The sequence below is a fragment of the Anthonomus grandis genome, chromosome 11 (assembly GCF_022605725.1).
Source record: "Anthonomus grandis grandis chromosome 11, icAntGran1.3, whole genome shotgun sequence".
Classification (NCBI taxonomy): Eukaryota; Metazoa; Arthropoda; class Insecta; order Coleoptera; family Curculionidae; genus Anthonomus; species Anthonomus grandis.
Genome location: NC_065556.1, coordinates 18,931,848 through 18,956,695, shown reverse-complemented (window position 1 = coordinate 18,956,695; position 24,848 = coordinate 18,931,848). Strand labels below are relative to the sequence as shown.

The window sequence follows — 24,848 nt, the reverse complement described above, 5'->3', positions numbered from 1 at the left end:
CACTCAAGAAGAAACGTGAAGCAAATGTCACATGAAACTCTTCTTCTGAATTTGATTGTGGCCCTAAGCATGTATCAACAGTTTAAGAGTTATTACTTTGTAAATTGATCAAATTTTGCTTAACGATTTCTAAAGTTTTCTTTTTGCGAACGTATTCGGTTGTAAGTCCGATCTAATAGCATAATTTTGACAACAAGTTTCGAAAAAACAAAAACAATGTTTTATATAATGCTTTTATTTTATTTTTTGTTTAGCAATTATATGTTGTAATGGAAGAGAATATTAGAAGGTAAATTTAATAATTAAAAAAACCCAAATTTTTCTTGTCTGTTCGTACTCAGTTTTTACAGTCCAAAAAATGCCTCCTTAAATCAATTAAAATCCCTTTCCTCATTTACATTAAGGAATATACCACAAATGACTCATTGCTCCATTTAATACATGCAAAAGTTAATTTCTTTCAGCTGTCTGTCTTCATTTTCATTATTATTTTATCTCCGTTCCATCTGTCTTATTAAAATTCGGGTTTTTCAATAAGTTCTTAGATATCGATCTCAATATGGTAATTATGGTATTGCGGACCAGCCAAGCTTAAGATTAGTCATTATTTATTGAATTTGTCTTAATTTATACACAGAGTGAGCTTAAGTTTTTTGCTAAAAAATTGTTTCTTTTTAATTTAGTCTCTAAGCTTCACACTAAAAATTACAATATATCTATTTCTATTTGTAGAAAAGCCCCTGTACAGATAACGTAAAGCGTGTGAAATTATCGCCAAATTGAATATCAGACAAATTCGCCAATTTTATTCATTACTATTATATCTACGGCAAAACGGAAATGGGTTATCGCAAAAAGTGCTACGGCTGCTTACGTTGAAAATTCTAGCACCCCCGCACCCTGCTGCCACATTTTTAAAATACAATTCTTATTTGAAATTTGGAAAGTTTTAGAAAAAAAAAATCCAAAATGGCAGATGGACGCCATCTTGGGAAACGGAGCGTATCACTAGTTGCCACGGTCAATAAATTTAAAATGGCGCACTTGTGCCTACTTGATTTTCGTCAGCCATTTTGAAACTACTGATGCCACGCCCCAAGTTAAAATTTAAACAAATCAAATAGAGCATTTTATTTGCCATGGTAATCAAATTTAAAATAGCGTACCTGTGCCTACTTGATTTTGAAACTGCTGCCATGCCTAAATTTACATATTTATTCAGCATATAGTATTGAAGGAGCAGCCATAGTTCTTTTCCCTCTTAATTTTATGCATTTACGATTGCCAGCATGAAAATACACAAAATAAACCGTGTATATATTTTCGCATGTAGAAGGATCCACCAGCTCGGGTATTGTGACCGCGACATGTTTGGAAAATTAAGTCTTACCTGTATCAATTCAAATCCGAGTTTGTTGAGTGAAAATGGACCGAAAATCGAAGAAATTCAGCAGTTTCCTAATGTGATAGGCCCCAAAGTAAATAATAGGTAAATAACAGCTGACGACTTCCAACATATTCGTTAATGATATTGATAATATACAGAGTGTGTATTTTTATATAATAGTGTTTAATTATATCCAGGCCGATGGTCATAAGATCTCAATCCTGCAGTCACGAAATGACCACTTCGAATCCAGAAAACGAAAAAAGACGAGCCAGTGCTTTAGTCGACGACCTCCTAATGGAAATTTATAATTATTGCCACAATGGAACTACCGACTATTATTCTACATCGGGAAAAAGTCACAGGAGCGCATGGTTAGAAGTCGTTGATTTGGATGAAAAAGGTAAGTGAAGGATCTAATTACCGTAATAAAGTTATAGTAGTCATGGTTATAGCAGAAATCTTATAGGAAAAAGAATATATAGCTCAAGGAATTTTTAGAAAACTTTTTCATACTTTAGGCAAAGTTTGTAAGAAGTTTTCCCAATATGTAGTTCTTAGTTTCATCCACCTGTGTTAAGTAGTTTATAAGATATTCCCTTTTTTAGGGTTGCTCATTGATTCAATGTTTCTCCCCTGTACAACAGCCAAAAAAGCTCAAAAACATTACATAAGCTCATTCACACTCTAGAGAAGTAGCTCTCTATATTTTTGTATTACTTCAATATTTTTGGGTTAAATAGTTATTGTAATGTCTGCTCTTTTAGGCACCACTATATGTCAATGTTTCTACCAATGAAATATGTCAAAAAAGCTCAGTAGCTCAGAGAGTTTCCATGAAACTGATTCACTTTCCCTTTTAAGACATTTCCTAACACTAAATTGTGTGTAGGGTAAATAGCTGTTAAGAAACCCTTATTTATTATCCAAACAAGTACAGCCGGTTATATGTTGGATGGTCTCAGATATTTCGTTGCATTTTCTGCGTTTACCGGATTCAATGGACTTGTCTTTAATTATAAACTTGGTGTAGTTTCATGAGTTCACGACTTGATCTTGAATGGCCATTACGAATCGTTCTGTTTGAGGGACTAGTACGCCGTTCTTCAGCCATTTGTCGGCTGCTTTTTTGTCTATATGTGGCTGAATCAAATCGTTGTAGTGGCATACATGTGACGGCTTTTGGGATCATTTATCCTTCTTGTCGGCGTTAGAGTATATTTTCAAGTTAAGGTTTTGATTGGAGAAATTTAAGGGGGTATACGATTTGTCACCTATTAGAGCGATCCTGTAAAGATCCTGTGAGCTTCTACCTTCCTGTTGAAGAACTCTTTCAATTTTAATAGCTGTGGGAGTTCAGATCTATTAGGTCAGCCAATTATCGTCAATCTTCTGTTCTAGGTAAGGTTGTTCGTATAGTTGAGGCTCTAGGGTGGTTTATCTTGTGCTTGGTCATCATTGTGCGAGTAGTTCGTTGCAGTTCCTCAAACTCACTTTAGAACTCCTAATAAGTCAGGACAGATGGAGGTTTTGATCATTGCTCTTCGTTTTGCCTTCGAGCAATTTATGTTCTTGAAATTCCAGACGTTCATAGCTTGGACTTTATCCCTATTTGTTCAACATCAACATCACTATTAGTGACTACGCCAATTTCAATGTGCATGGCTTTACATTAGTCCATTCCGAATTCCATCAGAATGTGGTTTGCGAAGGCGTAAATTGCTCAATTAGATTTTTTAGCTGTAATTACTTTTTATAAAAATAAATATAAAAACTTTTGCACTCCAAATGAAATTTCTAAAAAGAGTTTTCTCAATATTTAGCTGCTAGTTCCATTCATGTATGCCCAGTTTGGTTGGTTGGTTGGTTTGGTTGGTGATATATTCACACTTGACACTTGAAAAACATATTCTAAATCAGTCGCAATTTGGAAACCAAACTGTACAAGATATATATGCGATAATGTCATTTTTCACATGCTTGTATGACCTGGTCAAATCATTTGATTATGTATCTCATGGGATTCTGGATGAGTCTTGGTTTTTTGAAACAGACAATATGCCAGAAGGGTTTGGTCCTATTTTGTTTTTAATTTACACTAATAATTTATCATAGATTCTCAGGCACTTTATTTGCTGATGACACTACTCTTCTTTGGCACACTCTTCTTGAGGAAATGGTTCACCAGAATTTGGCAAATATTAAAAGTTGAGGCGACTTTCAAAGACAAATGTTTTAAATTTTAACCGTTTTTTTACATAATATCTGCTTGGGTGCACAGTCATTGTATATATGTATACAGGGTGTTCATTTGAAAACTTCCCACCACGGATTTATCGGTTTTCGATAAATCCGTGGTGGGAAGTTTTCAAATGAACACCTTGTATATATAGTCACAGTTACTGTAACAGATTCAAAGAAATTTTTGGGAGTGGTTATCAATGGTAGGTTTAAGTACCACAAACATATTGAGCGGCTGTACTCTAGGTTGTCATCTGCTTGTTTTGCAATCAGAGTGATTGGAAATAGCTTAGATATAACAGTGGCCAACGATACTTGTTATACTTTGGTTAACCTACACCTATGATATGGAGTTTGTTTTTATGGAGAAATTCTGCGGCTTCAGATACAGAGCCAAAATGATCTGCAATTTGATGTGTACTTTCGCTAATTTAGTTAACTATAGGACCTTGAACTAGGTAATTCCAATTTTATGTTTTTAGAATGACCAAATCTTTAGAATTCTTTGCAATCATTACTAATATTACTTTGGATCATGTTAATGAGACTTTTGTAGCTTATATTATACGTTTTTGTACTCTGAGTACGATAAAAGACGAATTGGTGGTAGTTAGCGAGAGATTTACAGCTTTCAATTTTTATAACAACCTCTTGTATTATTAGTACATTTTAGCTCTTGACTATACTATTTTAAATATTTTTTAGTTTTTTCTAAACATAACACTAAATAGCTCTAGAAATAACATCGTAAAAAAATTCAAACCTTTATTGATATTCAGATCATTCAGTATCAAATTTCAATCAATATGAATCCGCTAATTTAAAATTATAGTATTCATATTCATTAGACCCTATATAAGAAATTTCATTTTGATTAGTGAAAAATTAAATATAATAGAATGATGATATTTATCACAGGGCAGTGGAGAGTTATCGCATTAAGTAACCACGGTATCAGAGTCATCAGAGAAAACAAGATCGAGCAAAGCGCCAAAAGTATTTTTTTGTGTTATTTTTTTGAAATAGGTTAAGAGATCCAAAATGGTGTTATAGAACAAGCCTGTAGGGAAGCTGATCGTTCTACAATGATACTATAGTCGTCATTGTCTCATGCAATATTGGGTAAATTGAAATATCCACATATAATGATTTTATCATAGTCAGCAACCGTGGTAGCTTCTCCCAAGGAGTTAGATAATGCTTTATACAGCTCTGCAGGTGATTTTGGTGGAAAATATTCTAATCTTGTGCTCATGTTGTAAGCCAATTAATAATGCATAAAAAGTACAATAATAATAATAATATAATGCTTTATTGTCAAAAAATTTTACAAATGATAGATAAAACCTAAGTAAAATTAGGACAATACCAAACATACAAAAATAAATAAATAAAAAAGAAAAATCAATATACACTAAAATGTATATAAAGTCAAAAGGTAAACAAATCAAGAATATATAGCAACACGCATGCAATAAAATATAAAAAAAAATGATTTTAGTTTTGTGTTTTAATTAAAAAGTGTATGGGAAATTTAAATTTAAGTATGAATAAAAAAGTCGTTTACGGCATACAAGGCCCTCTCGAATTTGCGAAATGAGGAAGATATGGACTTTATTGTGCATTTTTGTTCATTGTGCATTTTTTTCGCATTATACGAAATCGATTTTTTGACTAGCTCTGAGCGAGGGGTTGGAAGATAAAGATCATGCTATACGTTCCTAAGTGGGCAACGGTGAAGTGGCTCTTTTGAAGTAGCTATAAAGTATTAAACAAATAGATTCAAATATGAATAAGAAAGGAAGTGTTAAAACTCCGAATCCTTTAAAAAAATTTGGCAGTGAGTTCTACTGTTAAATAGAAACGTATCATCCATTTTTTCTCTAAGAGACCAAACGAAAACAAAACAAAAGTAAAAACACAAAGTCACGGTCTCATCAAATCCGTATAATTTTTTTTTTCACAAACAAAAAGAACGCTTTCTTTTTGTTTTGTGAAAAATATCTTAATGTATTTTTTAGGCCTAATGATGCTCCGATAGGAGCGAAACACGTGTAGCTTTTAAAAAAAAAATTATACGGATTTGATGAGACCGTGACTTTGTGTTTTTACTTTTGTTTTGTTCTACTGTTAAGCCCAAATGAGTGATGAACAGGTCTTTTTTGACCTATTCGTAACGCACTTGGGCTAGTATTCTCCAATCATTCACTTCATAAATGTTGTTATTTACTATAAAATTCCCAATACCCACGACGACTTTAACCCAAAACTCTATCTTGTACCTCAATCTTATAATTTATTTAGGATAGGAGTTAAGAAATTGGTGATAGAAAAACAGCACTGATGAACACTTTCTAAACAAATTTTAGTCTGTCTGCTTATTTAATTGTTACGTAAGTTCAGTTTTATGTTGATGCTTTTTTACTGGAGATGTGGATGTAAATAAGTGTATTGAGATATTTGATTAGTAGCCGGAGGATTTTTTAATTTTTGTTGTCTTCTTTTACTAGTCGATCCAAGATTTTTATAATAGCTCTGTAATAAACATTTTGTGTTTCTAAAAATAAACCTTATTTTAACTTTGACTCTCCAAAAAAAAGCTCCTCATTCTAACTAGATTTAATTACTTATTCAGATATCCCTGAGCTTCACACCTATTTAGGATGTTTGAGGGATTATATTACACGCACCGGAAGCGTCTTGGTGCGCCAACTAAAGCGTCGCGACGCCCTAAGAAGACAACAACAAGCCTACTGCGACGTCATTACTAAGCTTCTAGGTCCAAGTAAGTAATATCCATCAAGTTATTTATTTTTTTAATGGTATCTGCATCCACACCAATCAATCACCTAGATAAAAAATCCCCCCTATGATAAATTAAATATATCAAATATAAAACACAAAGCGGATAGAGCTCGATCTCACCGCTACTACTAACGAAATTCGATTTTTCCTCTTTTCCCCCTACGCGTTGGAAAAGCGCCACTTTTCCCATCGGACGGTAAAGGCAGCTACGGCAGTGCTGACGCTGGCGTCCGACGCTACGTTACAATATAATCAAGTCGTCCGAAGTGTTTCGCTATTTTGCCATGCCAGCACTCGAATTATGTTCCAATGAGCAGTTTATTTAGTTCATTTTCTAAGAATAAGGCTGGTGCTGGCGATGGTTTAAAGAGTTCAAGTAAGTTTTCACCTTTTATAGTCTTTTGGGGATTTAAATAGTATGTTTTTGTGTCCATACATACGTATTATTATGATAATGCTTTATAGGTTATAAATTCATGGTTATGCGCAATCTTTTTTAATATACTGGGCTTAAAGTTACAATATGACAAGAGATATTTTTAAGGTCTAAAAAGATGATGTTGATGACTGCTGTCGCACTGGAAGAAATGTCGGGTCGTTTGTAATTTTTTTCTTTGAATGTATGCTTACTTTTTCTAACTCCTTAACCTTTTTGGGATGCTGTATAGAAAATTTGTAAAATTTGGAGAGTTTTTGGTATACTTCTAGGATTTCGGGCATATGTCAACTTCCCCAACGCAATCTAGCCTCAAAATTCCACACGGCTTTAAGCAATTTTCAATATTTTTTTAAATTTAAAATTAACATTCGACATTTTCAATTTTTAGCAAAAAAATATTGAAAAACTCTTTAAAAAACTTGAAATTTCAGGCATTTAGAAAAAGGTAAATTTTGGAATTTTCGTCATTTGTTGGGCCTCAAAAGGTTAAACACTTTCAATTTTTAGCAACAAAAAGAACTCTAAATATTAATAACTAAATATGAAAACTTGAAAAATCAAAGATTTAAAACAAGTTTCGAAATTTTTATCAGTTGTGCTAATTTCTAGCAAAAATAAAATAAATTTGAAAAATTTTCGAGACACTTATAGATAACTAAATTTTAATAACATTAAAGTAAATTCTGCATTAAATAACCTGAAACATTTCAAAATTCTTAAAAAATCCAGATTATTAAAAAAAATTAAATTTCATCTACGAAAGCATCTAAAACTACGACAAATTAAAACAAAATGCTTAAAAAAAATGATCGAAACTCTTCAGAATTTCAAAAAACATTAAGAAGATTCAAAATTTGTTGCACACAAAATTGATGTTATGTATCGCCATTGCACTCCCACATTTGCAGTTTTGCTCAACATTGCTGTTCAATTTACCCCAACACAGGATTAACCAATTAGAAACAATCCAAAACAGAACTATGAGACTGATTTTAAAATGTAATCGTTATACTCCTGTGAAATCTATGTTAAGTGTCCTAAATATGCTGTCTGTCAACTAAAGAATTATATTTAGTGTCTATTTATTTATTTTTAAGTTAAAACAACATCTTTTGCCTACCTAAATCTGGGATAAATTAGAAGTTTTTAAAGATGTACATAATTATGGTACTAGAAATCGCACAGATTTTATACTGACAGACAGATGTAACACAAATCATTTGCTCAACCCTCTCCTGTACAGAGGCCTAATAGAATTCAATACATTTACTATGATCATTAAAACCTGTGATAATTTAACACAGTTAAAGAGGCTTTTAAGCAAATTTATTTTAGATAGGTTGTAAAGTCTTCATTTATACTCAAGATTTTAAATTTAATTTCAACTTTTTCAACGTTGTCCCCAAAACTAGATAAAATACCTTTGAATGTCATTACAAAATGTATACAGTGTGTCCAAGGTAAAAATGTCAAGTCTATTATGAAAAATAAAAGAGATACGAAGATAGTTAAATTAGAGAAAAGTTGCGTATTTTTAAGCCTAACAATATGCCGTTTAGAAAGTTTTAAAATTAAATAAAAAACCGAAATTTCCCGATTTCGTTTTTACTTTTTTCTAACGTTATTTAAAGCAAAACAAAAAAACACTTTCTCAAGGCCACTTTTTAAGCTATACAAAACAGCGTTGAGAGATTTTCCGTACTACGTTTCTTTTTGGAGAAATCATCATCAACTTTATTTTTTTATATAACGCGTAAAAAAAGTATAAACCGTACTAGTGAATGTTTTTTAATATCTGATTATGTTCCTATATCAAATTTTTGTCGTCAACAATCTATACATGGAGGAACGATGATCTTGGCTAGGCAAACAATTGAAACGATTTTTTGTAATATTGATAAGTATGATAATCTTCTGTTAGAGAATGTTTTTGAATTCTCTCTTTCTTTTTGTAAGCGTTTTAATTTATATATTCTTTGTGTTTATAGGCCACCTACAGGAGATATTGCTATGTTTCTGGACAAACTTGATTCTCTTTTATCCCACTTGTCCCTACACTCTAAGGTTATATAGCTACACTGATGAAACCTTGCCACGTACTTCTCTTTTAAGTATTTTAAATTCTTACGACTTGAAAATGCACGTTCTTTCTCTCACACGAATAACTTCTTCATCTGCAACTACAATTGACTATTTCTGTACAAATTTTTATGACGTTTTATGCACAGTACTCCCATCTGGTATTTCCGACCATGAAGCTATTCTTGCTAAAATGCCATATAATACTGTATTATCTTCATCTTATTATATGGAAAGAATTTTCTGCAGGAGAAATTTCAATGCTTTTTCTGCTGCTACAGCTTCGGTAAATTGGAATGCACTTGAAACGGCTTCTGACCCACTTACTTTATTTTTTCAAGTTCTGTGTGATAAGATCAATCAGTGTTTTCCTAAAATGATGCTTAAAACTAAGAAACGAAAACCATGGGTTACAAGAGGCCTTAGAATTTTAGCTAAAAACCTCCGTTTTTTGACTAAATTGTGCAAATATACCACAAATGAAAATATCCTTGTATACCATCAGAAATACCGTAGTCTGTACAGAAAGACAATTAAACCAGCAAAATCTAATTATTATAGGGATCGCTTAAATATGTCATCAAATAGGCCAAGTCATCAAAGAGAGTGTTGGTCGAATATTAATGATTTTAGACATTGCCATAGAAAAGTATGTGAACCGGAGTTAAGACCTGACATTTTAAACGACTATTATCGTGATATACCTAATATCTTGCTCAAGGGCATTCGTAGTAACATTGATCCCTTACACTATCTTCAACAAGTGTCGGTTGAGCATTCATTTTTCTTTCATCCTGTCGATCTTACCAAAGTAAAAAATGAAATCAAACGCCTAAAAAACCATAAATCATCTGGAGCTGATGGGATATCTTCGAGGCTGTTACTCTTTTTGCCTGATTCAGCCTTAAATGCTTCAGTTTCTGCCATAAACAATTCTTTACATATTGGCATTTTTCCTTCATGTTTAAAAGAGGCAGTGGTTATCCCTCTTCATAAGGGTGGAGATTTGGATCAGCCTTGTAATTTCCATCCCATTTCTATTTTGTCTACCCTTTCTAAGATAATTGAAAAACTTGCAAAAAGCAGAATTTTGTCCTTTTTACATCATAATGGCAATTTGTCTGCAAATCAGTTTGGATTTCAAGCCGGTAAAGGGACTCATGATGCTGTTTTTAGCTTTTTGGAGAGCGTCTATGTGTCCTTGAATTCTGGAGAGTCATCGGCGGCAGTGTTTTGTGATCTATCCAAAGCATTTGACTGTGTGGATCATGGAATACTGTTATCTAAGCTCGATAAATATGGTTTTAGGGGCGTAGCGTTGCGATGGCTTGAGTCCTATCTATCAAATCGTACTCAGAAGGTTACAGTGTCTGGCCGTTTGTCTGCTTCTAGATCCCTAAAATGTGGCGTTTCCCAGGGTTGAGTGTTGGGACCACTGTTATTTTTACTGTATGTGGATGACTTGAGTTCATTGAAACTGCAGGGCAAGGTGGTTCAGTTTGCTGATGATACCACCATACTATGGAGCCATAAAAATTCTGATTATGTTAAGACATGTATCCTTGAAGACCTTCAGATTTTATCAGGGTGGTGTGCTTCCAACAGGCTCGTGTTTGATGTAAGAAAGACGTCTATTATGGGGTTTAAGTGCCATGTTCAGGGTCTGATGTTTAAAAATTCCCTCTTGCAGAATAAAGAGTGCTGCAAGTTCCTAGGAATTACCATTGATGGTCGCCTTCGGTTTCAAGATCATATTTTACATTTAGCTGGGAAATTATCTTCTGGATGTTTTGCAGTAAGAATGGCAAAACAAGAGCTGGGAGGGGTGGTTGCACGTTCAGTGTACTTTTCACTTATTGAATCTCATATTTGGTATGGCTTCTCCTCTAGTTTTGTCAACAAGTTTAACTTTATTTAGTAATTGATTGTTTTATTTAGTTATCTTTAATTCAAGTATGTTCAAAAAGTTTTGTCTTCTTGTGTTTAATTTTGTTCATTGTTTTGTCAATTTTTGAAATTGTATTTTTGTTTTGTTTTTTTAGCTTGTAGGATGCTTGTACACAAGATTAGTCTTACGTAATATAGCACATTTTCTTTCTTTCTTTCTTTCTTTCTATTAAATAGCACGTTTTATTACGAATACAATGATCTGTTTTTGAAGGTGGTAGACAATGGTACAGTGAAAACATCTTGTCGAACTTGCATTGTCTTATTTATTTAATGTAACACGACGTTTCGGTTGGTAAGTATCTCCAACCGTTATCAAGTGTAAACTGCAAATCAGTCAACGGTTGGAGATACTTACCAACTGAAACGTCGTATTACATTAAATAAATAAGACAATGCAAGTTCGACAAGATGTTTTCGAATACAATGATGTTTGACACAATATGATTCAGCAATATTTAAATTGGAAAAAATAGGTTTTTATTAAATTCCTTATTATATTAAATTAAAATGATTTAAGTATCGAGTAATAGGATATTATTACTCTTGTTTCCAAATGTTAAATTAAAATCAGATTATTGACGGTTTAAACACTTTATTTATATACGTAGGCACGTCATATGTTAGTTAATTGAACAAATTAGCTAAGAACTACTTACTAGAAAACCTAAAAAACTAATTTAAGTCATAGATAATGTTCAAACAAATTACCATTATTCTCCAAACATAGATGACGCCATCTAACTGTCAAGTTTAAAACACTTGTTAACATATCAGGTGTAACGCTCTTAAACGCTTCAAAAACTATTCTCCTCTGGTGATCCTCAAGTTCAAAAACACGGTTATAAACATAGTTTTTGCAATACCCCCTCCTGAGAAACAATCAAGCGGAGTTATCTCTGGCGAACAAGCGGGCCATGAAACTGTCTACCGATCAATTTTCCCGGAAATTTGTCGAGATACTCGCGTGCGATTAGGGCATTGTGTGCGTCAGGAGCATCCTGTTGAAATCAACAATTTCTAACCTTTGCAAGTGGTAAGTTGTCCAAAGATTGTTTCAAATCGCGTTCCATTAAAATGCTCCGGAAAAGAAAATTATTAGAAAAAAGGGTCCTATTAAATCTGTTCTAAAAATCCCAACGTATTAAAACCAAAACGATAACCTTCTTGCCATTTGGATTATTGAGGGATTGTCCCTTGACCAATAATGGATATTTCTCCAATTAAAAACTTCATTATTTGTAATCATACTCTCGTCCGACCAGATAAACCTATGGAGAAATGTTTCAGCTTCCTGACACTTTTTGATGTACCATTCATACAATGTTCTTCGGTTTTCCTGGTCTAAGGACCTGACAGATACTGAATTTGCACGGGAGGAATTTCTGTTTTCTCTTCGGTATTCTAGTGGTATTGTCAATTTTTCTAATAGATTTTTTCCGGATTTTCAGTTACAGCTCATACTACATTATTTTTTCTTTCCTCAAGGAAGGCCTTTTTATTTCTTCACAATACTGGTTTCTTGAATCAGAGCCAATCGTCCCAAAATTTTTGCACTGGTTTTCTCTTTAGTTATTTAAATACATACGACTAGGTTCAACGACGTTGCTGTAACACAGGATATAATATCTCAACAAAACAATTTTAATATTTCAATAAAATTATTTTGACATTTTTTCAGCGCTATCATTTCACCGCTTACTACACCAAAACATTCAGAATTTAATTAATAAAAAATCTTTTTTGTGTCATAAATCGTTGTATTCATAAAGTAATTAAACAAACCCTTATAAACAATAATTAAAAATTCTTGACTATATTATGTTTTCTCCTTTATGCGTACTAAGAATTTGACCTAAATACTCCCATTTGAGTGAAAACACCATAATTTCTTGACATAATTGGGTACTTAATTACACGAACAATATCAAGCAAATTAAAACAAAATAATTATTATAGAGAAAATTTCTTAACTAATTAAGATATTTACCCAATTTGCATAACTTTGTACTTGACACGCCGCCTGAATAATACGGTTTCTTGGGTAAACAGATACGTTTCAGTAAGTTCAAACCCTACTAAAATTTCCGTGAAATGAAACAGACTTACCTTTGTAAAGTTATAAATAGATAAAGGCCTCCAGCGACTGCAGGAAGAGGATGAAAAGAGACGTTTCTATAGATCTTTCTTATTTTAACTGCAAGAAATATAGCAAAAAAAAATACTGTGTGGGCCCCCAGTTCAAAGAAATCTACATTTCAGGTCAACGGCAACAAATACAATCGGTATAAAATTAATGAATCATTATAAACATTTAAATGTCTAAGAAGGTACGGGTCAAAGATACCTTCTTATAACGAAGTCTTTTCTTCACAAAATAAAATCCCAATTCTGTTTCAATGATCATTTATGTCTGTCTTTGATTGGTTGTAATTAGTGTAACTACATGTTGAATCTGATGATGAGTCATCTCATCGAAAGGCATCACTCTTGAACTAAGATTGGCATTTTATTTCGTGAAGAAAAGACTTTCACTTCACTTCCAAAATCGACTTCTTCAATCAAATGTGTTCTTTCTCAGGTGCCTCCGAGTCCGTAGATATGCGGTTTACGATTCAGCCCACCCCGGGGGAATCGGGGTTCTCCCAGTGGGTCGCCGCCATGAAAATGGTCGCCCAATTACCCGGGGGAATCCCGCCGGAGTTTAGGCGTAGACTGTGGGTCACTATGGCCGAGAGACATTTGACCTCGAGAGGTGTAAGTATCGGATGGTTCCGAAGAACAACCGATACGGTGGTTCAATTGTGTGATATTTTCATTACAGTGATATGTCTAACTCTAAGACTACTTCCAGATTGATTGGACGAACGTGGAAAAATCCTGCTTCAGCGAGTGGTCCCATCCTGCGGACGCCGAACTCGGCATCCAGATCGTCAAAGATTTGCACAGGACCGGATGCAGTTTATTTTGCGGAGAGGACGGCCAAGAAAACCAGGCTTTACTGAAAAAAGTGCTTTTGGCCTACGCCAGATGGAACAAAGCAGTCGGTAAGAAAAAATACTGCTTTTCGTATCCAGTATATTGTTGCTATTTCAACTAATTTTCCATTTATTTTAGGATATTGCCAAGGGTTTAACATGCTGGCAGCCCTACTGCTACAAGTAACAGATCGATGCGAGAGTGACGCTCTTAAGCTGATGATTTACCTGATAGAAGGCCTCCTACCGGATTCTTATTTCGCCGATAGTCTGAGAGGGTTATCCGTGGACATGGCCGTGTTTAGGGAACTTCTTAGGAGCAAACTGCCGAGTCTCTCTAAGCATTTGGATGTGTTACAGAATGCCGCTAAAGACGGCTCTAGGAGCTACGAACCTCCTTTGACTAATGTCTTTACTATGCAATGGTAAGTTCCTTTGTAAGTTTCTACAGCTACCTATGGAAGATCTGAATGATTTTGTACTACTAAGAAAGATGTTCTATGACTTCTCAACAATTTGTTTCATTAAGTTGACATTAGTAGTTATTGAGAAATTAAACTCTCCAGTTTAAAAGCCGGATATCTCAACAAATTTCATTTAGTTCTATAACAGAATTTAATTTTCACCAATATACAGAACAGATCTCTACCAAACAGTCTCTCCCAAGAACTAAAGGAATGACCTCTCTAAAGCTTTTTAAGCAAGTCAAATTAAAAATACTTTTGGCTCAAAATAATAATTAACTATGGTTGCAAAAATAAAAGTTTTACGTGTCTCCGACTAGTTTCGTCAGTTTATCTGCATTTCTCTGCATGCCGGTCCCCCTCCTTGGTTTCTCGTATCAGCGCTGCCTATCTTAGCTGGTATCCCCATTCCCCATTGAGGGTATAACCTTCATGTGTGTGCATGTATTTTTTTATTAATATTTTTCTCAAAATTAATAAAAACCATTCCCATAGAGGGTATAAAACTTCATGTGTGTGCATGTCTTTTTTTTATTAATATTTCTCTAAAATCAAAAAAAATCATTATTTCTTAATTTTTTTTTATGTTTTTACTTTCCTATTCGAGTATAGGTTCTTTTTATTTTGGCTAATAGATATTTAAAATTTATCTCAGTACAGAAATGTAAATAGCTGTTTAAGGTCTTTAAAAGGGTTGGCTCATTTGTACTACAGTTTACTGATGGTGCAGGCAAACGGTTGTTTCAATCGAGAGACACTTCTATTTGTCATAATAAAATAAGTGAACACAAAATTGTAACTTTTTTATAAAAGTGACAAATAAAATCTTTTTGTATTGTATAATGATCATCAACTCACCATAGCATATACCAGGCATGCGATAAATAATTGTAAATAATTTAATAGCAGATTGCTTTTAAAAAAAAAATGAGGTTCAGTTGAATTTTCCTAGTGCAAAAATCAAAGGCAATCAGGATACAGGGTGATAAACTTAATGTAATTTTGGTTAAATAAAATATTCATTATTTCTAGACATTTTCGCTAACTATTTGCTTACACATTTACCGATTTCATTTTTTTTAGTACCGTTGAATAGAGAATTTAACGCTGCTTACTATGATGTATCACACGATGGGGGTTCCCATTTGACATATTAAAGTGAGGTTAGCTGGAGGTGAGGAGGTGATTGACAGAACTTCAGTAAATGCATAATTAAACGCTCCCCTGTATATCTAATTTGACGTTTTTTTTTTTTTTTTTTAAGAAGGCCCCTTTTAACCCTTAATACAAGGGTGGATTGTTTTGAAATGAAAGCACTGTATAGCAAATTTTAAAATTAACATTTTTGTAGAATTATGTCATAGAGGGCCAGCAACATTTTGATTTTTTCTTAAAACTCCGTTAATTGGCACAATTTAATTTTTTATTTAATATATGCATTTTGCAAACAGTTTTGCTTAAGAAAGGTCAAAAATTCGGTATGATTAACATTTTTGGAGATATTTATATTTAAAGTTTTCAATGCACTCCAAAAAAATTTATACTCAACTTTTCAACTATTTATAATGCTTTAATACACTTCGAATGAATGATAATTTAAAATAAAAATTATGAATATTTGCCAGTAAATGATCGATACGACCTTCATTTGTCTCAATACATTTTAAAATATTTTTATTGAAAAATCACTAAATCTTAAAAAATAATTGCTCATTTCGAAATGACTCAGTAGCAGTTAATTATTTTACCATTAATTTCATGTATCCCCATATGCAAAAATCCAATGGGTTCAAGTCTAAACTTAAAGTCTTCATAGCATATTTATGAAGAAATTACTTAAACACAAAGTTGTGCATAAACACGATTCACATCATAAATATAAAATACATAATCTTTTTTTAAACATTTTATGTATGTTTCCTGGGAAGCATAAATGCAGATCTGCAATGTTGTATAGATTCCCAAATGTCCTACCTATAGTGAGCACAGTCGCCCTTATTAAAGAGTAGTGTTACATTAGCTATCTGTTTTGTCAGTATGTTTATTTTTTTATTTTACTTATAGAATAGATCTACAGTTCATAAGGAACGTATTATCTATGAAACTGTAATAGAAATTAGTACTTGTTTTCCTTGTTTACGGAATATAATGGTTTCATATTTAATTTGGTACATGTATACGCCAGGGCAGTTACAAAAATAGGAAAAGTTTTTCCAAACAAGCTGAATTTTTTACAGATGCTAGTATTCATCAAGAGTACTTTGTAAAAAAAAGTTACACCTTCTCGGAGGCTTGCTTTTTCCGCCATGTTAAATTAAAGATGGCGGCTGGTGCTATTCTTAAAAAAATCGTAACTTTCTTATTTATTACCAGATTTTCGTCAAGTAAAAAACATTATCTTTAGTTTTAACTAGAGAATAAGACAAAAATATAAAACTTCTTTCATAGGTCATATTTCTGCCAAAATAAGGAAATAAAAAAATCGAAAAGCTTTTCTTCAACTTTTAGCCAACCGTACTCTTTACCAAAAAAAAGTTAAAATATGTGTAGTCTTTTATGCGTTTTTGTTTTAACTTTAAAACAGTCGCCAAATTTATGATAGGTACTTTAGGAGATAGAGTTAAAAAGCGCTTACAAAATCAAAAAAAAAATAATAATAATAAAACTTATGCAGGATGTAACTTTACTTCTTGTTTGATTTATGTACCAAAATATTTTGTAACAAATACACTAAAAACAAAAATATGTTTATAACAAAAACAGTTTGGTTTTAACTTATAAAAGAAACATTAAAAAAAATTTTAAAAACATTGTTATTCTTAATAATAAGGAACATTATATATTGGTAGATATTCTTTTTTGTGCCAAAAAATTACAAACGAAGCTTTTAATAGCTTTTCGTTAAAAGTTATAACGACTTATTTGGTTACATTTTACTTAAACTTCATCATCTATTTCCACTTCATCCAAATCAATTCTGGGTGCATTCATACAAGCTAAATTGCATTTTTTATATAAAATGTCGCATTTTCGATTATACGAAGCACAAATACAGTTTGCTGTGCATAGATCTTTGCATTTGCAAAAAAAAGTAGCCATTAGGTGTTCGGGCCCCGGGGGTTTTGTGTATGTGTAGAGGTAATTTGTTTATAGCAATGAAGTCTTGACTGATTAAGATTTTCACAGTTTTGGACGGGAAAAAATTTTAATATAAGTTTTTGTCCAACTTTACTTAGGATAGCCTTATTCAAATAAGGGGCATTAAAACTTTTGATAAAATCATACATTTCAGGATTATTTTTTAATACGTCAAATATTCTTTTTTGACCATTTTATATGGGTACGAGGTAGTATCACATCCTGTAAATGCATGAATGAATAAAAGATTTTCACGGATCTGTTCTGAGAGCAAAGTTTGAATTTTAAAAATATTTAGAAATTTATCAAGAGCTTTACTCGTGCTGGGTGCCCAAACATATAGCTGGTGGTTAGACTTATTTGCTAAGGAAATTAAAATTACAATTAGATCTGTATCATTACCAAAGACTACTACATCTTGCGATTGACATTCTGTTATTACGGTTAAGGCAACAACCTGTCACAATCAGATTTCGTATGTGTGACTTTTATACCCTTTTCTTTCAACTTCTCGGCTAGGCAAGAAATAAACCTTTCTTTGTTCGAAGAATTTGATAGGAAGTCTGCTTGCGAGAAGACCAGCGATGTGTTTTCCTGAAACTCAACCCTAGGCGTAATTTTTGATTGATGTCTATGATGTTCCTCGTCCTTGGTGGACTTCACTATAACCATCTAAAACTACCCAAGAGTTTCCAAACCAAAATTTTTAATAACATAATGGCAATAGATTTTAAATATATCGCCAAATGTTACTAATTTGGGCCAGTCAATTTTATGTAGTAAGCAACCACCATCAATGACTGAAAGTGGATTTTTTAGTGTGTCGGGTTTCTCAAATTCAAAATTATCTTTACAAAGATGGGAAATCAGAACAGACTTATTCTCTTTGCGGAGTTTTCCTTGGCTAAAGAAATACGGAGGATAGGTACTTAGTTCATGTTCGAAAAACGTCTTCAAATCATTTTCGTTTCTCATAGTGAGCAATACTCTATTAAAGAATTGTTGAGGATTTACGTCAACTGGATTTTTTTACTTTGTATTTTGCTGTAGTTTTTTGCCACCTCAATTTTTGGAGAAAAATTTTGAGCCTGTAAAATAAGATGATGAAATAAATGTGTAATTTTTTTTTACTTTTTTTGACAGAAATATAACCTGTCAAAATAGTTTTATATTTTTATTTCATTCTTTAGTGAGAAGCAAATATAATGTTTTTTACTTGACAAAAATCGGTTAATAAATAAGAAAGTTACGATATTTTAAAAACTAGTAGCATCCGCCATCTTTAATTCAACATGGCGGAAAAAGCAAGCCTCCTAAAAGGTGTAACTTTTTTTTACAAAGTACTATTGATGGGTACTACCATCTGTGAAAAATTCAGCTTGATTGCAAAAAGTTCTCCTAAAGGCCATTTTTTGAGCTAGCTGCCCTGGCATAGTATGTATTTTCCTGTATGCAAGCGTTGGATTGGTATCTAATTTATGAAAATTTGACCATTTACTAATGTCATAGAAACTTGTCTAAAATATTGTGAAAATAGCTCCTATTTGGAGTAAATTATCCTGTACATTTTATTTTTGAATACTATACTCTATTCACGTATATATACAGGCTTGACTTTGTATAGACTGTAGAGTGTCCTATACCTATATATAAATAGAAAAAATTTCTCTTCATAACCAGAAGTGCTATTTTGGAGGTACTTCTTTTGATATTAGTACACTGTGAAATTTTCAACATTTTCTTACAAAAAATAGCTCCTTATATATAGATTTATTTAACTCCTAATAAAATCGATATACAGAAGTGCACTAAAAAGAAAAAAAATAAACAATTTTCTCATCAAAAGAGAACAAAAAAATATATTCGAATGACTAGGAATATAATTCGATGAGATAACTTATCAGTTGCGTGACAGCCATTTTTTAATCCTCTTTCTGTTGTGAAATAGTTGTGATTTGTGACGGTCCATAAATCACAATTGTCGATAGTTCGTGCAGGAAGAAAATGTATGACGGAAATTTTCGTCACTGCTACAGATAACAAGTGTTTTGGGAAACATCTTGTTTCATCATTATTTCAAGGATTTTTTTTCATCTCAATATTTTTTATTTTAAAAACTAAACATTTTTATGACAAATCAAAATGATATAATTGGTATAAAGAATAAATGTAGATGTTTCCAAAATAATACATTCTATGTATTAGTGATGTAATATGTACAGACAGTTGTGATGTAACAGGACTCTTTATCTCTTCTCCCTGTATTTTGCCACAACAACATAGATGGTCACTTAAGAGTAATCATAAACTTTAAGTTCTCTAGATTCCATGGCCAAAAAATTTATAAGTTTGAATGAACTATCAAGTATAAGAAGACCTTCAGATTGAGAAAGCACTAAATGAGAATTATACGATATACTGGAAAATTTTCTTTGAATAATTTATCAATCTTCTTCTTGCAGGTTTTTAACATTATTCTGCAACTGTTTGCCCCAACCAACAGTCCTACGGGTATGGGACCTGATCTTCCTCGAAGGAAACGAAATCCTGCTGCGTACAGCACTGGCCATCTGGCAGGTCCTTGCACAACGTATCCTCGTGGTGCGTACTGCCGATGAGTTCTACTGCATCATGGGCGCACTCACTAGGGAACTCTTGGAGTCCAACCTGATCGATGCCAACACCTTAATAAAAGCCATCGTAACCATTGGTCCCTTACCAGAGCTGAAGAGCCTGAGGGACCACTATTTGTACAATATAACCCCTTGGGGCACCGCCATTCCTCAGCCGGTCAATAAGCAAATTAGCTTGCACCCGAAAAATTTAGATATTAGTGCGTTGAAGAAACAATACGTGAAGCTTAAGCAGAGACAGAGGCAGGCGCACGTCATATTTTCTTCTGCTATATCCAGGCAACCGTCTCCCAGTGCCACTCCGGTTGCAATGAATCATCTTTTAGTGGGTAAAAGATCTTTAGGTAATCGATTAATCTTCACCTAGATTGTGACGGTAATTTTTGTAAATTTTAGGGTCAGCCAAAAGAGTTGGGCCCCCCAAGGGCAGCATACCCCCAGTGAGATCCAGACAAGTCCATCCAACTACTTTACACTGGAAAGATGCCGAAAAGCAGGATTCCAGTTCAAGCTCAAGCGATACCGAACTCTGTGACGATGACGTTAAAAGTTCCTCAGATGAAGAAACCAGTCAATTACCAAAAGACAATCCAACTTCCAGTGATATTAAAGACAATATTAAAGAGCTTGAGCCCATAGCAGATAAATCTTTGTTATGTCCCTCCCCGGTAAACCTGAAAGTTATATCAGATTCCGAAGATGAAAATGAGGAGTTTGAAAGTTTTCTTGCGGATAGAGTGAAGTGCTTGAAGGATATCGATTCTGATGTTAGTGTCACAAGCAACACAAGAAGAAATAGTGAGTTAGCGTTGCAAATAATACAAGAAAACTCTTTAATACTGCATAGGATAATGCAGTGCCAATCCAGGTTTTCACCATCCCCACCCCTACTGATTGATAGTGCAACAGTTAGTACAAGTGCCTCATATTTGGATTTAGAAGAAAATACTGAAAACACTGAGCAGCAAAAGATGGAGGAAGTTTCTTCTTGGATCGAAAGCCAACCTTTGGATGCTGAACTGGAACTTCCAGTGTTTAAATATCGCAGCATATTGGAGAAAAGTAAAAGCCTCGATGAACGATATAATAGTTTATTTAGCAGTTCAGTAAAAGAAATGTTTCCACCCTTAGGGGAGCTTCATGAGAGCAAATCCGAAACCCCCATAGGCAGCACGGTGGATGATAGTCTATTATCACCAGAAATATGTTCAGAACCTTTTGTTAACACCAAAACAGATTCAGAAGATACGTTAGTGGATTTAAAAGACAATAATAAATCAAGCCAACTTATACAAGAAAATCTTGATTTACTGAAGGCCTATTCTGCCAAAGAAAAATCTAAGAAAATCATGCAAGAGAACGTTGAGTTATTAGAAAGTATTTCCAGTGGTGATAAAAGTCTTACTCACATAAATGATACAGTTATAACCAAGGCAGACGATCAAGATTCAGCCATAAGCATTGACATCATTGATAATTTAATAAATTTAGGTAATGAGCCTTCCCGACCCAATTCAGCGGATGACCTTGATGGCTGTGATATTGATTATAAACTTAGTTTAAGGGTTGAGACTCGGTTATCGCCCTCACCCAGTAGTTTAGAGCGGCCTTTAAAGTTATGTGATGATCCCGTTAGTCCTAATAAGTCTCCCAATAAGGTTTTCAATCCCTTTCCGGTGTCTTTGAATACGAGACAAAGTAAGGAGGTCCCTCTAAAGTTGGGGTTGTATAAGAAGTAGAGAAAAAGAGCAATTTATTGTGCGTTTCAGTCGCTGTTCGTGGTTTTTAAGTTAATATGGGAGTTGCAGGGTGTTTGTTGAGGTAAAAAAGTTACAATGCATAAATGGATCTAAGGAGGTTTTTGGAAAGTTGTTTAAGTTCTAAAATTCCAACAAAATTCAAATTAAAATTTTTTTCTAGATTTTCCAAATTTTAGTCATTTATATGGAGTTTTTGCAGGCTATGGTACAGCATACAAGAAATATATTTTTTTATTTGGGCTTAGTTTTAAAGAAATTTCAAACTTTAATCAAAAAATGCTAATAACTCCTTTTTGATTCATTTTTGCAAAAATATTTTTGGATTTGGTCGTTAATTTGAATTTAAGGATTTTCTTGATTTTACCCCACTATATCCAGATTTCAATCAATTTTATTCAATTTCCATTAAGTTTTATGCATACTATTTTTTTTCATGGTTTCATACTTTTTGAAAAAAACTGAAATCTGCTCTGCTTTCAAATTTCATCACAGATTTCCCAAAAAATGTTGTCCCCAAAACCAAAAAATGCTAATAACTTTTTTACTATTTGTTTTTGGGCAACATACCTAAAGTACGTTTTATTTTAGATTTAAGTAGCGTATCCATTGCAATTTCTAATATTTCTTAATTTAGCATGCTTTTTGAGAAAATTGCCATTTCAATAGGTATTTTCACGATTTTCTCCCACAGTAGATCTCATAAAAAAATTCTTTTTTTATTCATCTTATAGGAAACACCCTGTTATTTCCAGAAAAACTTCAAACGTATCGATTAGTGCCTTTTTAGGCCCTCACGATATGAGTGACTGAAAAGATAAAAATCTTAGGCCAAAAAAAATCTCAATTAATGTAACCCCTCCCCAACAAATTATATATTCTAAAATTTTACCTTCAAATTCTAGATTAAAACTATCTTATAACGTTCCATTTTGTATTAGCCCATAGATTAGGGTAATAAATCGTCTAAAAGCTACTAGCCAAAGCTCTCCTTTTTATTTTTAGGAAATTTTACAGGGTGCTCAAACTATGGACACCCCGTAGGTATTTATTTTATTTTAAAATTGACAAAATGTTACTTGTGCTGTGCCAGTTTGTTGCTCTTATTAATGAGAAATAATCAAAAAAAATGATGTACGTAAATATATTTTCCATTATAAACTTAAGCCTTGAAATATTGTTAAATGTGTGCATTAAGGAAGTACCTAATAAAGCAACATTATATTGTTTGAAATTGTGTTTTTTTTTATATAGAAATAGGGAGTAATAAAAAATAGCCTAAAATACAAAAAATGTATATATTCCCCATATATTTTCATATATTTTTTGATAAAATTGCCCCGTTTTAGATTTCACGATTTTCTCCCACTGTATGGAAAATAAAGTCAACATTTATTTCTGTGACTCTTATTATTATATGAAAGTTTCAACTGTATTTTGAATTGAAAATATTTAACTGAGACTCAGAAAATCGAAATATTAATTACGCTTGGATATGCTGAGAAAACTAGAATACACAACGAAGTTTGAATAATCTTCAACAATAAATACACGAATAGAGAATCTGTAAGTCAGTCTACATAATCAGGTGAATTGAGGCTAAGTGGAGAGAGACTGGAACTGTTAAGGATCTTGGCAGATCAGAAAGGACTGAGGTTCTTATGATAAAAAACTGGTCCTAGTGTCATTACAAGAGCATCTGAACTTTTGGATAATACGCTTCATAGAGCAATTTTATTAAAATTATTAAAGAAGGAAAAGTGACACCCTTTAAAATTTAATTACTTCAAGAGCTACTAGAACTGCGATAATAATTAGTGAAATAGATATGTTTTTTAGGCGAGGCAATTTTTTATTTGAATAGACCAGTAAATAGGCATAATTTTAGGTACTGGGCACTTGAAAACCCACACAATTCTGAGCCAGGAATTATAAAAAGGTGAATTTATGGATCGGGATTATTAATAACGAAGTAATAGGACCATACTTTTTTTTAAGGAACTTTGACGGGACATTGTTATATCATGACTTTTTAGAACTTGATTTCAGCGAAACTGTATTCTGATGAAAATTATTTAGATGTTTAAAACCATGCGCTATGACTTCAACAGAATGGGGCGAGATAATGTTTTCCCAAGCCGTGGATTAATATAGTGGCCACCTAGATCACCCGACCTTAATCCTTAATTAGACTTTTTTTGGGATTATGTCAAAAATTAAGTGCAGAAAGATAAGCCACATCCACTTGATAACCTCTAAATATCGCATTAGTAATGCCATTAGGAATATTTCTCCAGACACGGTTGAAAAGATACAACAAAAATTTATAGTTCGTTACATCAACTATCCGAAAAATTCATTTTATTCTTCCAGGCAGTTAAACAAGTAAAAACTGCGGTCAACTACCTGGAAGAATTAAGAATGATTAGTTTCAACTACTTCGAAGTACCAAAGGATATCCAGTTTTTACTTGCCTGGCAAAAATTATATTTTTTTTATTGTTTGAGGCAATTGAGGGCCCGAAACTGACGTACCGATATCCTGAAGTTAATATCACTTAAGTCCAAAATGGTACCTATATATCTTCAGCTCAAATTTCTAAAGAAAAATTACGTTAAATGCCTGAAAAATTCATTTAAAGCATTAAAAGCTATGGTCAACTGCCTGGAAAAATTAAGAATAATTAGTATGATCTGCCTGGAAGTATCAAAGTATATTCCTTTTATTCATCCAGGCAACTCTTCTTATTCTTCCAGGGAATTGAGGCTAAAAATACCAAAGAAAAATTACTTGAACTGTCTGGAAAATTGATTTTATTATTTCCAGCAATTGAGCACTAAAAAATATTGTCAAATGCCCGGTAGAGTGAGGAAAAATCGTTTTTTAGTCATACGATTTTGCCAAAAACATGCGAGAAAATGACATAGATACGCAGAAAAAGTTGTCACAGATACAAAAAGAAATCCCTTACATGTCTTTT

At 33.0% G+C, this 24,848-nt stretch overlaps 1 protein-coding gene across 2 annotated transcripts; it reads left to right on the top strand.

Annotated features, from left to right (window-relative positions):
• Nucleotides 1-179: 179 nt before the first annotated feature.
• Nucleotides 180-23,034, top strand: LOC126742110 (uncharacterized). 2 transcript variants are annotated; one of them, XM_050448658.1, is made up of 9 exons: nt 180-289; nt 1,334-1,489; nt 1,585-1,790; nt 6,264-6,413; nt 13,480-13,655; nt 13,753-13,945; nt 14,016-14,301; nt 19,941-20,455; nt 20,508-23,034. In XM_050448658.1, exons 1-9 carry the CDS (start codon nt 270-272, stop codon nt 21,848-21,850), a joined length of 3,045 nt encoding a protein of 1,014 aa, XP_050304615.1. In that variant the 5' UTR covers nt 180-269; the 3' UTR covers nt 21,851-23,034. The 2 variants fall into 2 exon arrangements, with proteins under 2 accessions (XP_050304615.1, XP_050304616.1); XM_050448659.1 differs by lacking the exons at nt 180-289; nt 1,334-1,489; nt 1,585-1,790; nt 6,264-6,413 and adding an exon at nt 6,650-6,809.
• Nucleotides 23,035-24,848: the final 1,814 nt, after the last annotated feature.

Bases quoted from the DNA above. Each gene is read 5' to 3' on its own strand.
- LOC126742110 (XM_050448658.1), top strand. From the start codon at position 270: ATGGAAGAGAATATTAGAAG. The intron at 6,414-13,479 runs GTAAGTAATATC...GTTCTTTCTCAG, and splicing joins TACTAAGCTTCTAGGTCCAA to GTGCCTCCGAGTCCGTAGAT. The intron at 20,456-20,507 runs GTAATCGATTAA...TGTAAATTTTAG, and splicing joins AGTGGGTAAAAGATCTTTAG to GGTCAGCCAAAAGAGTTGGG.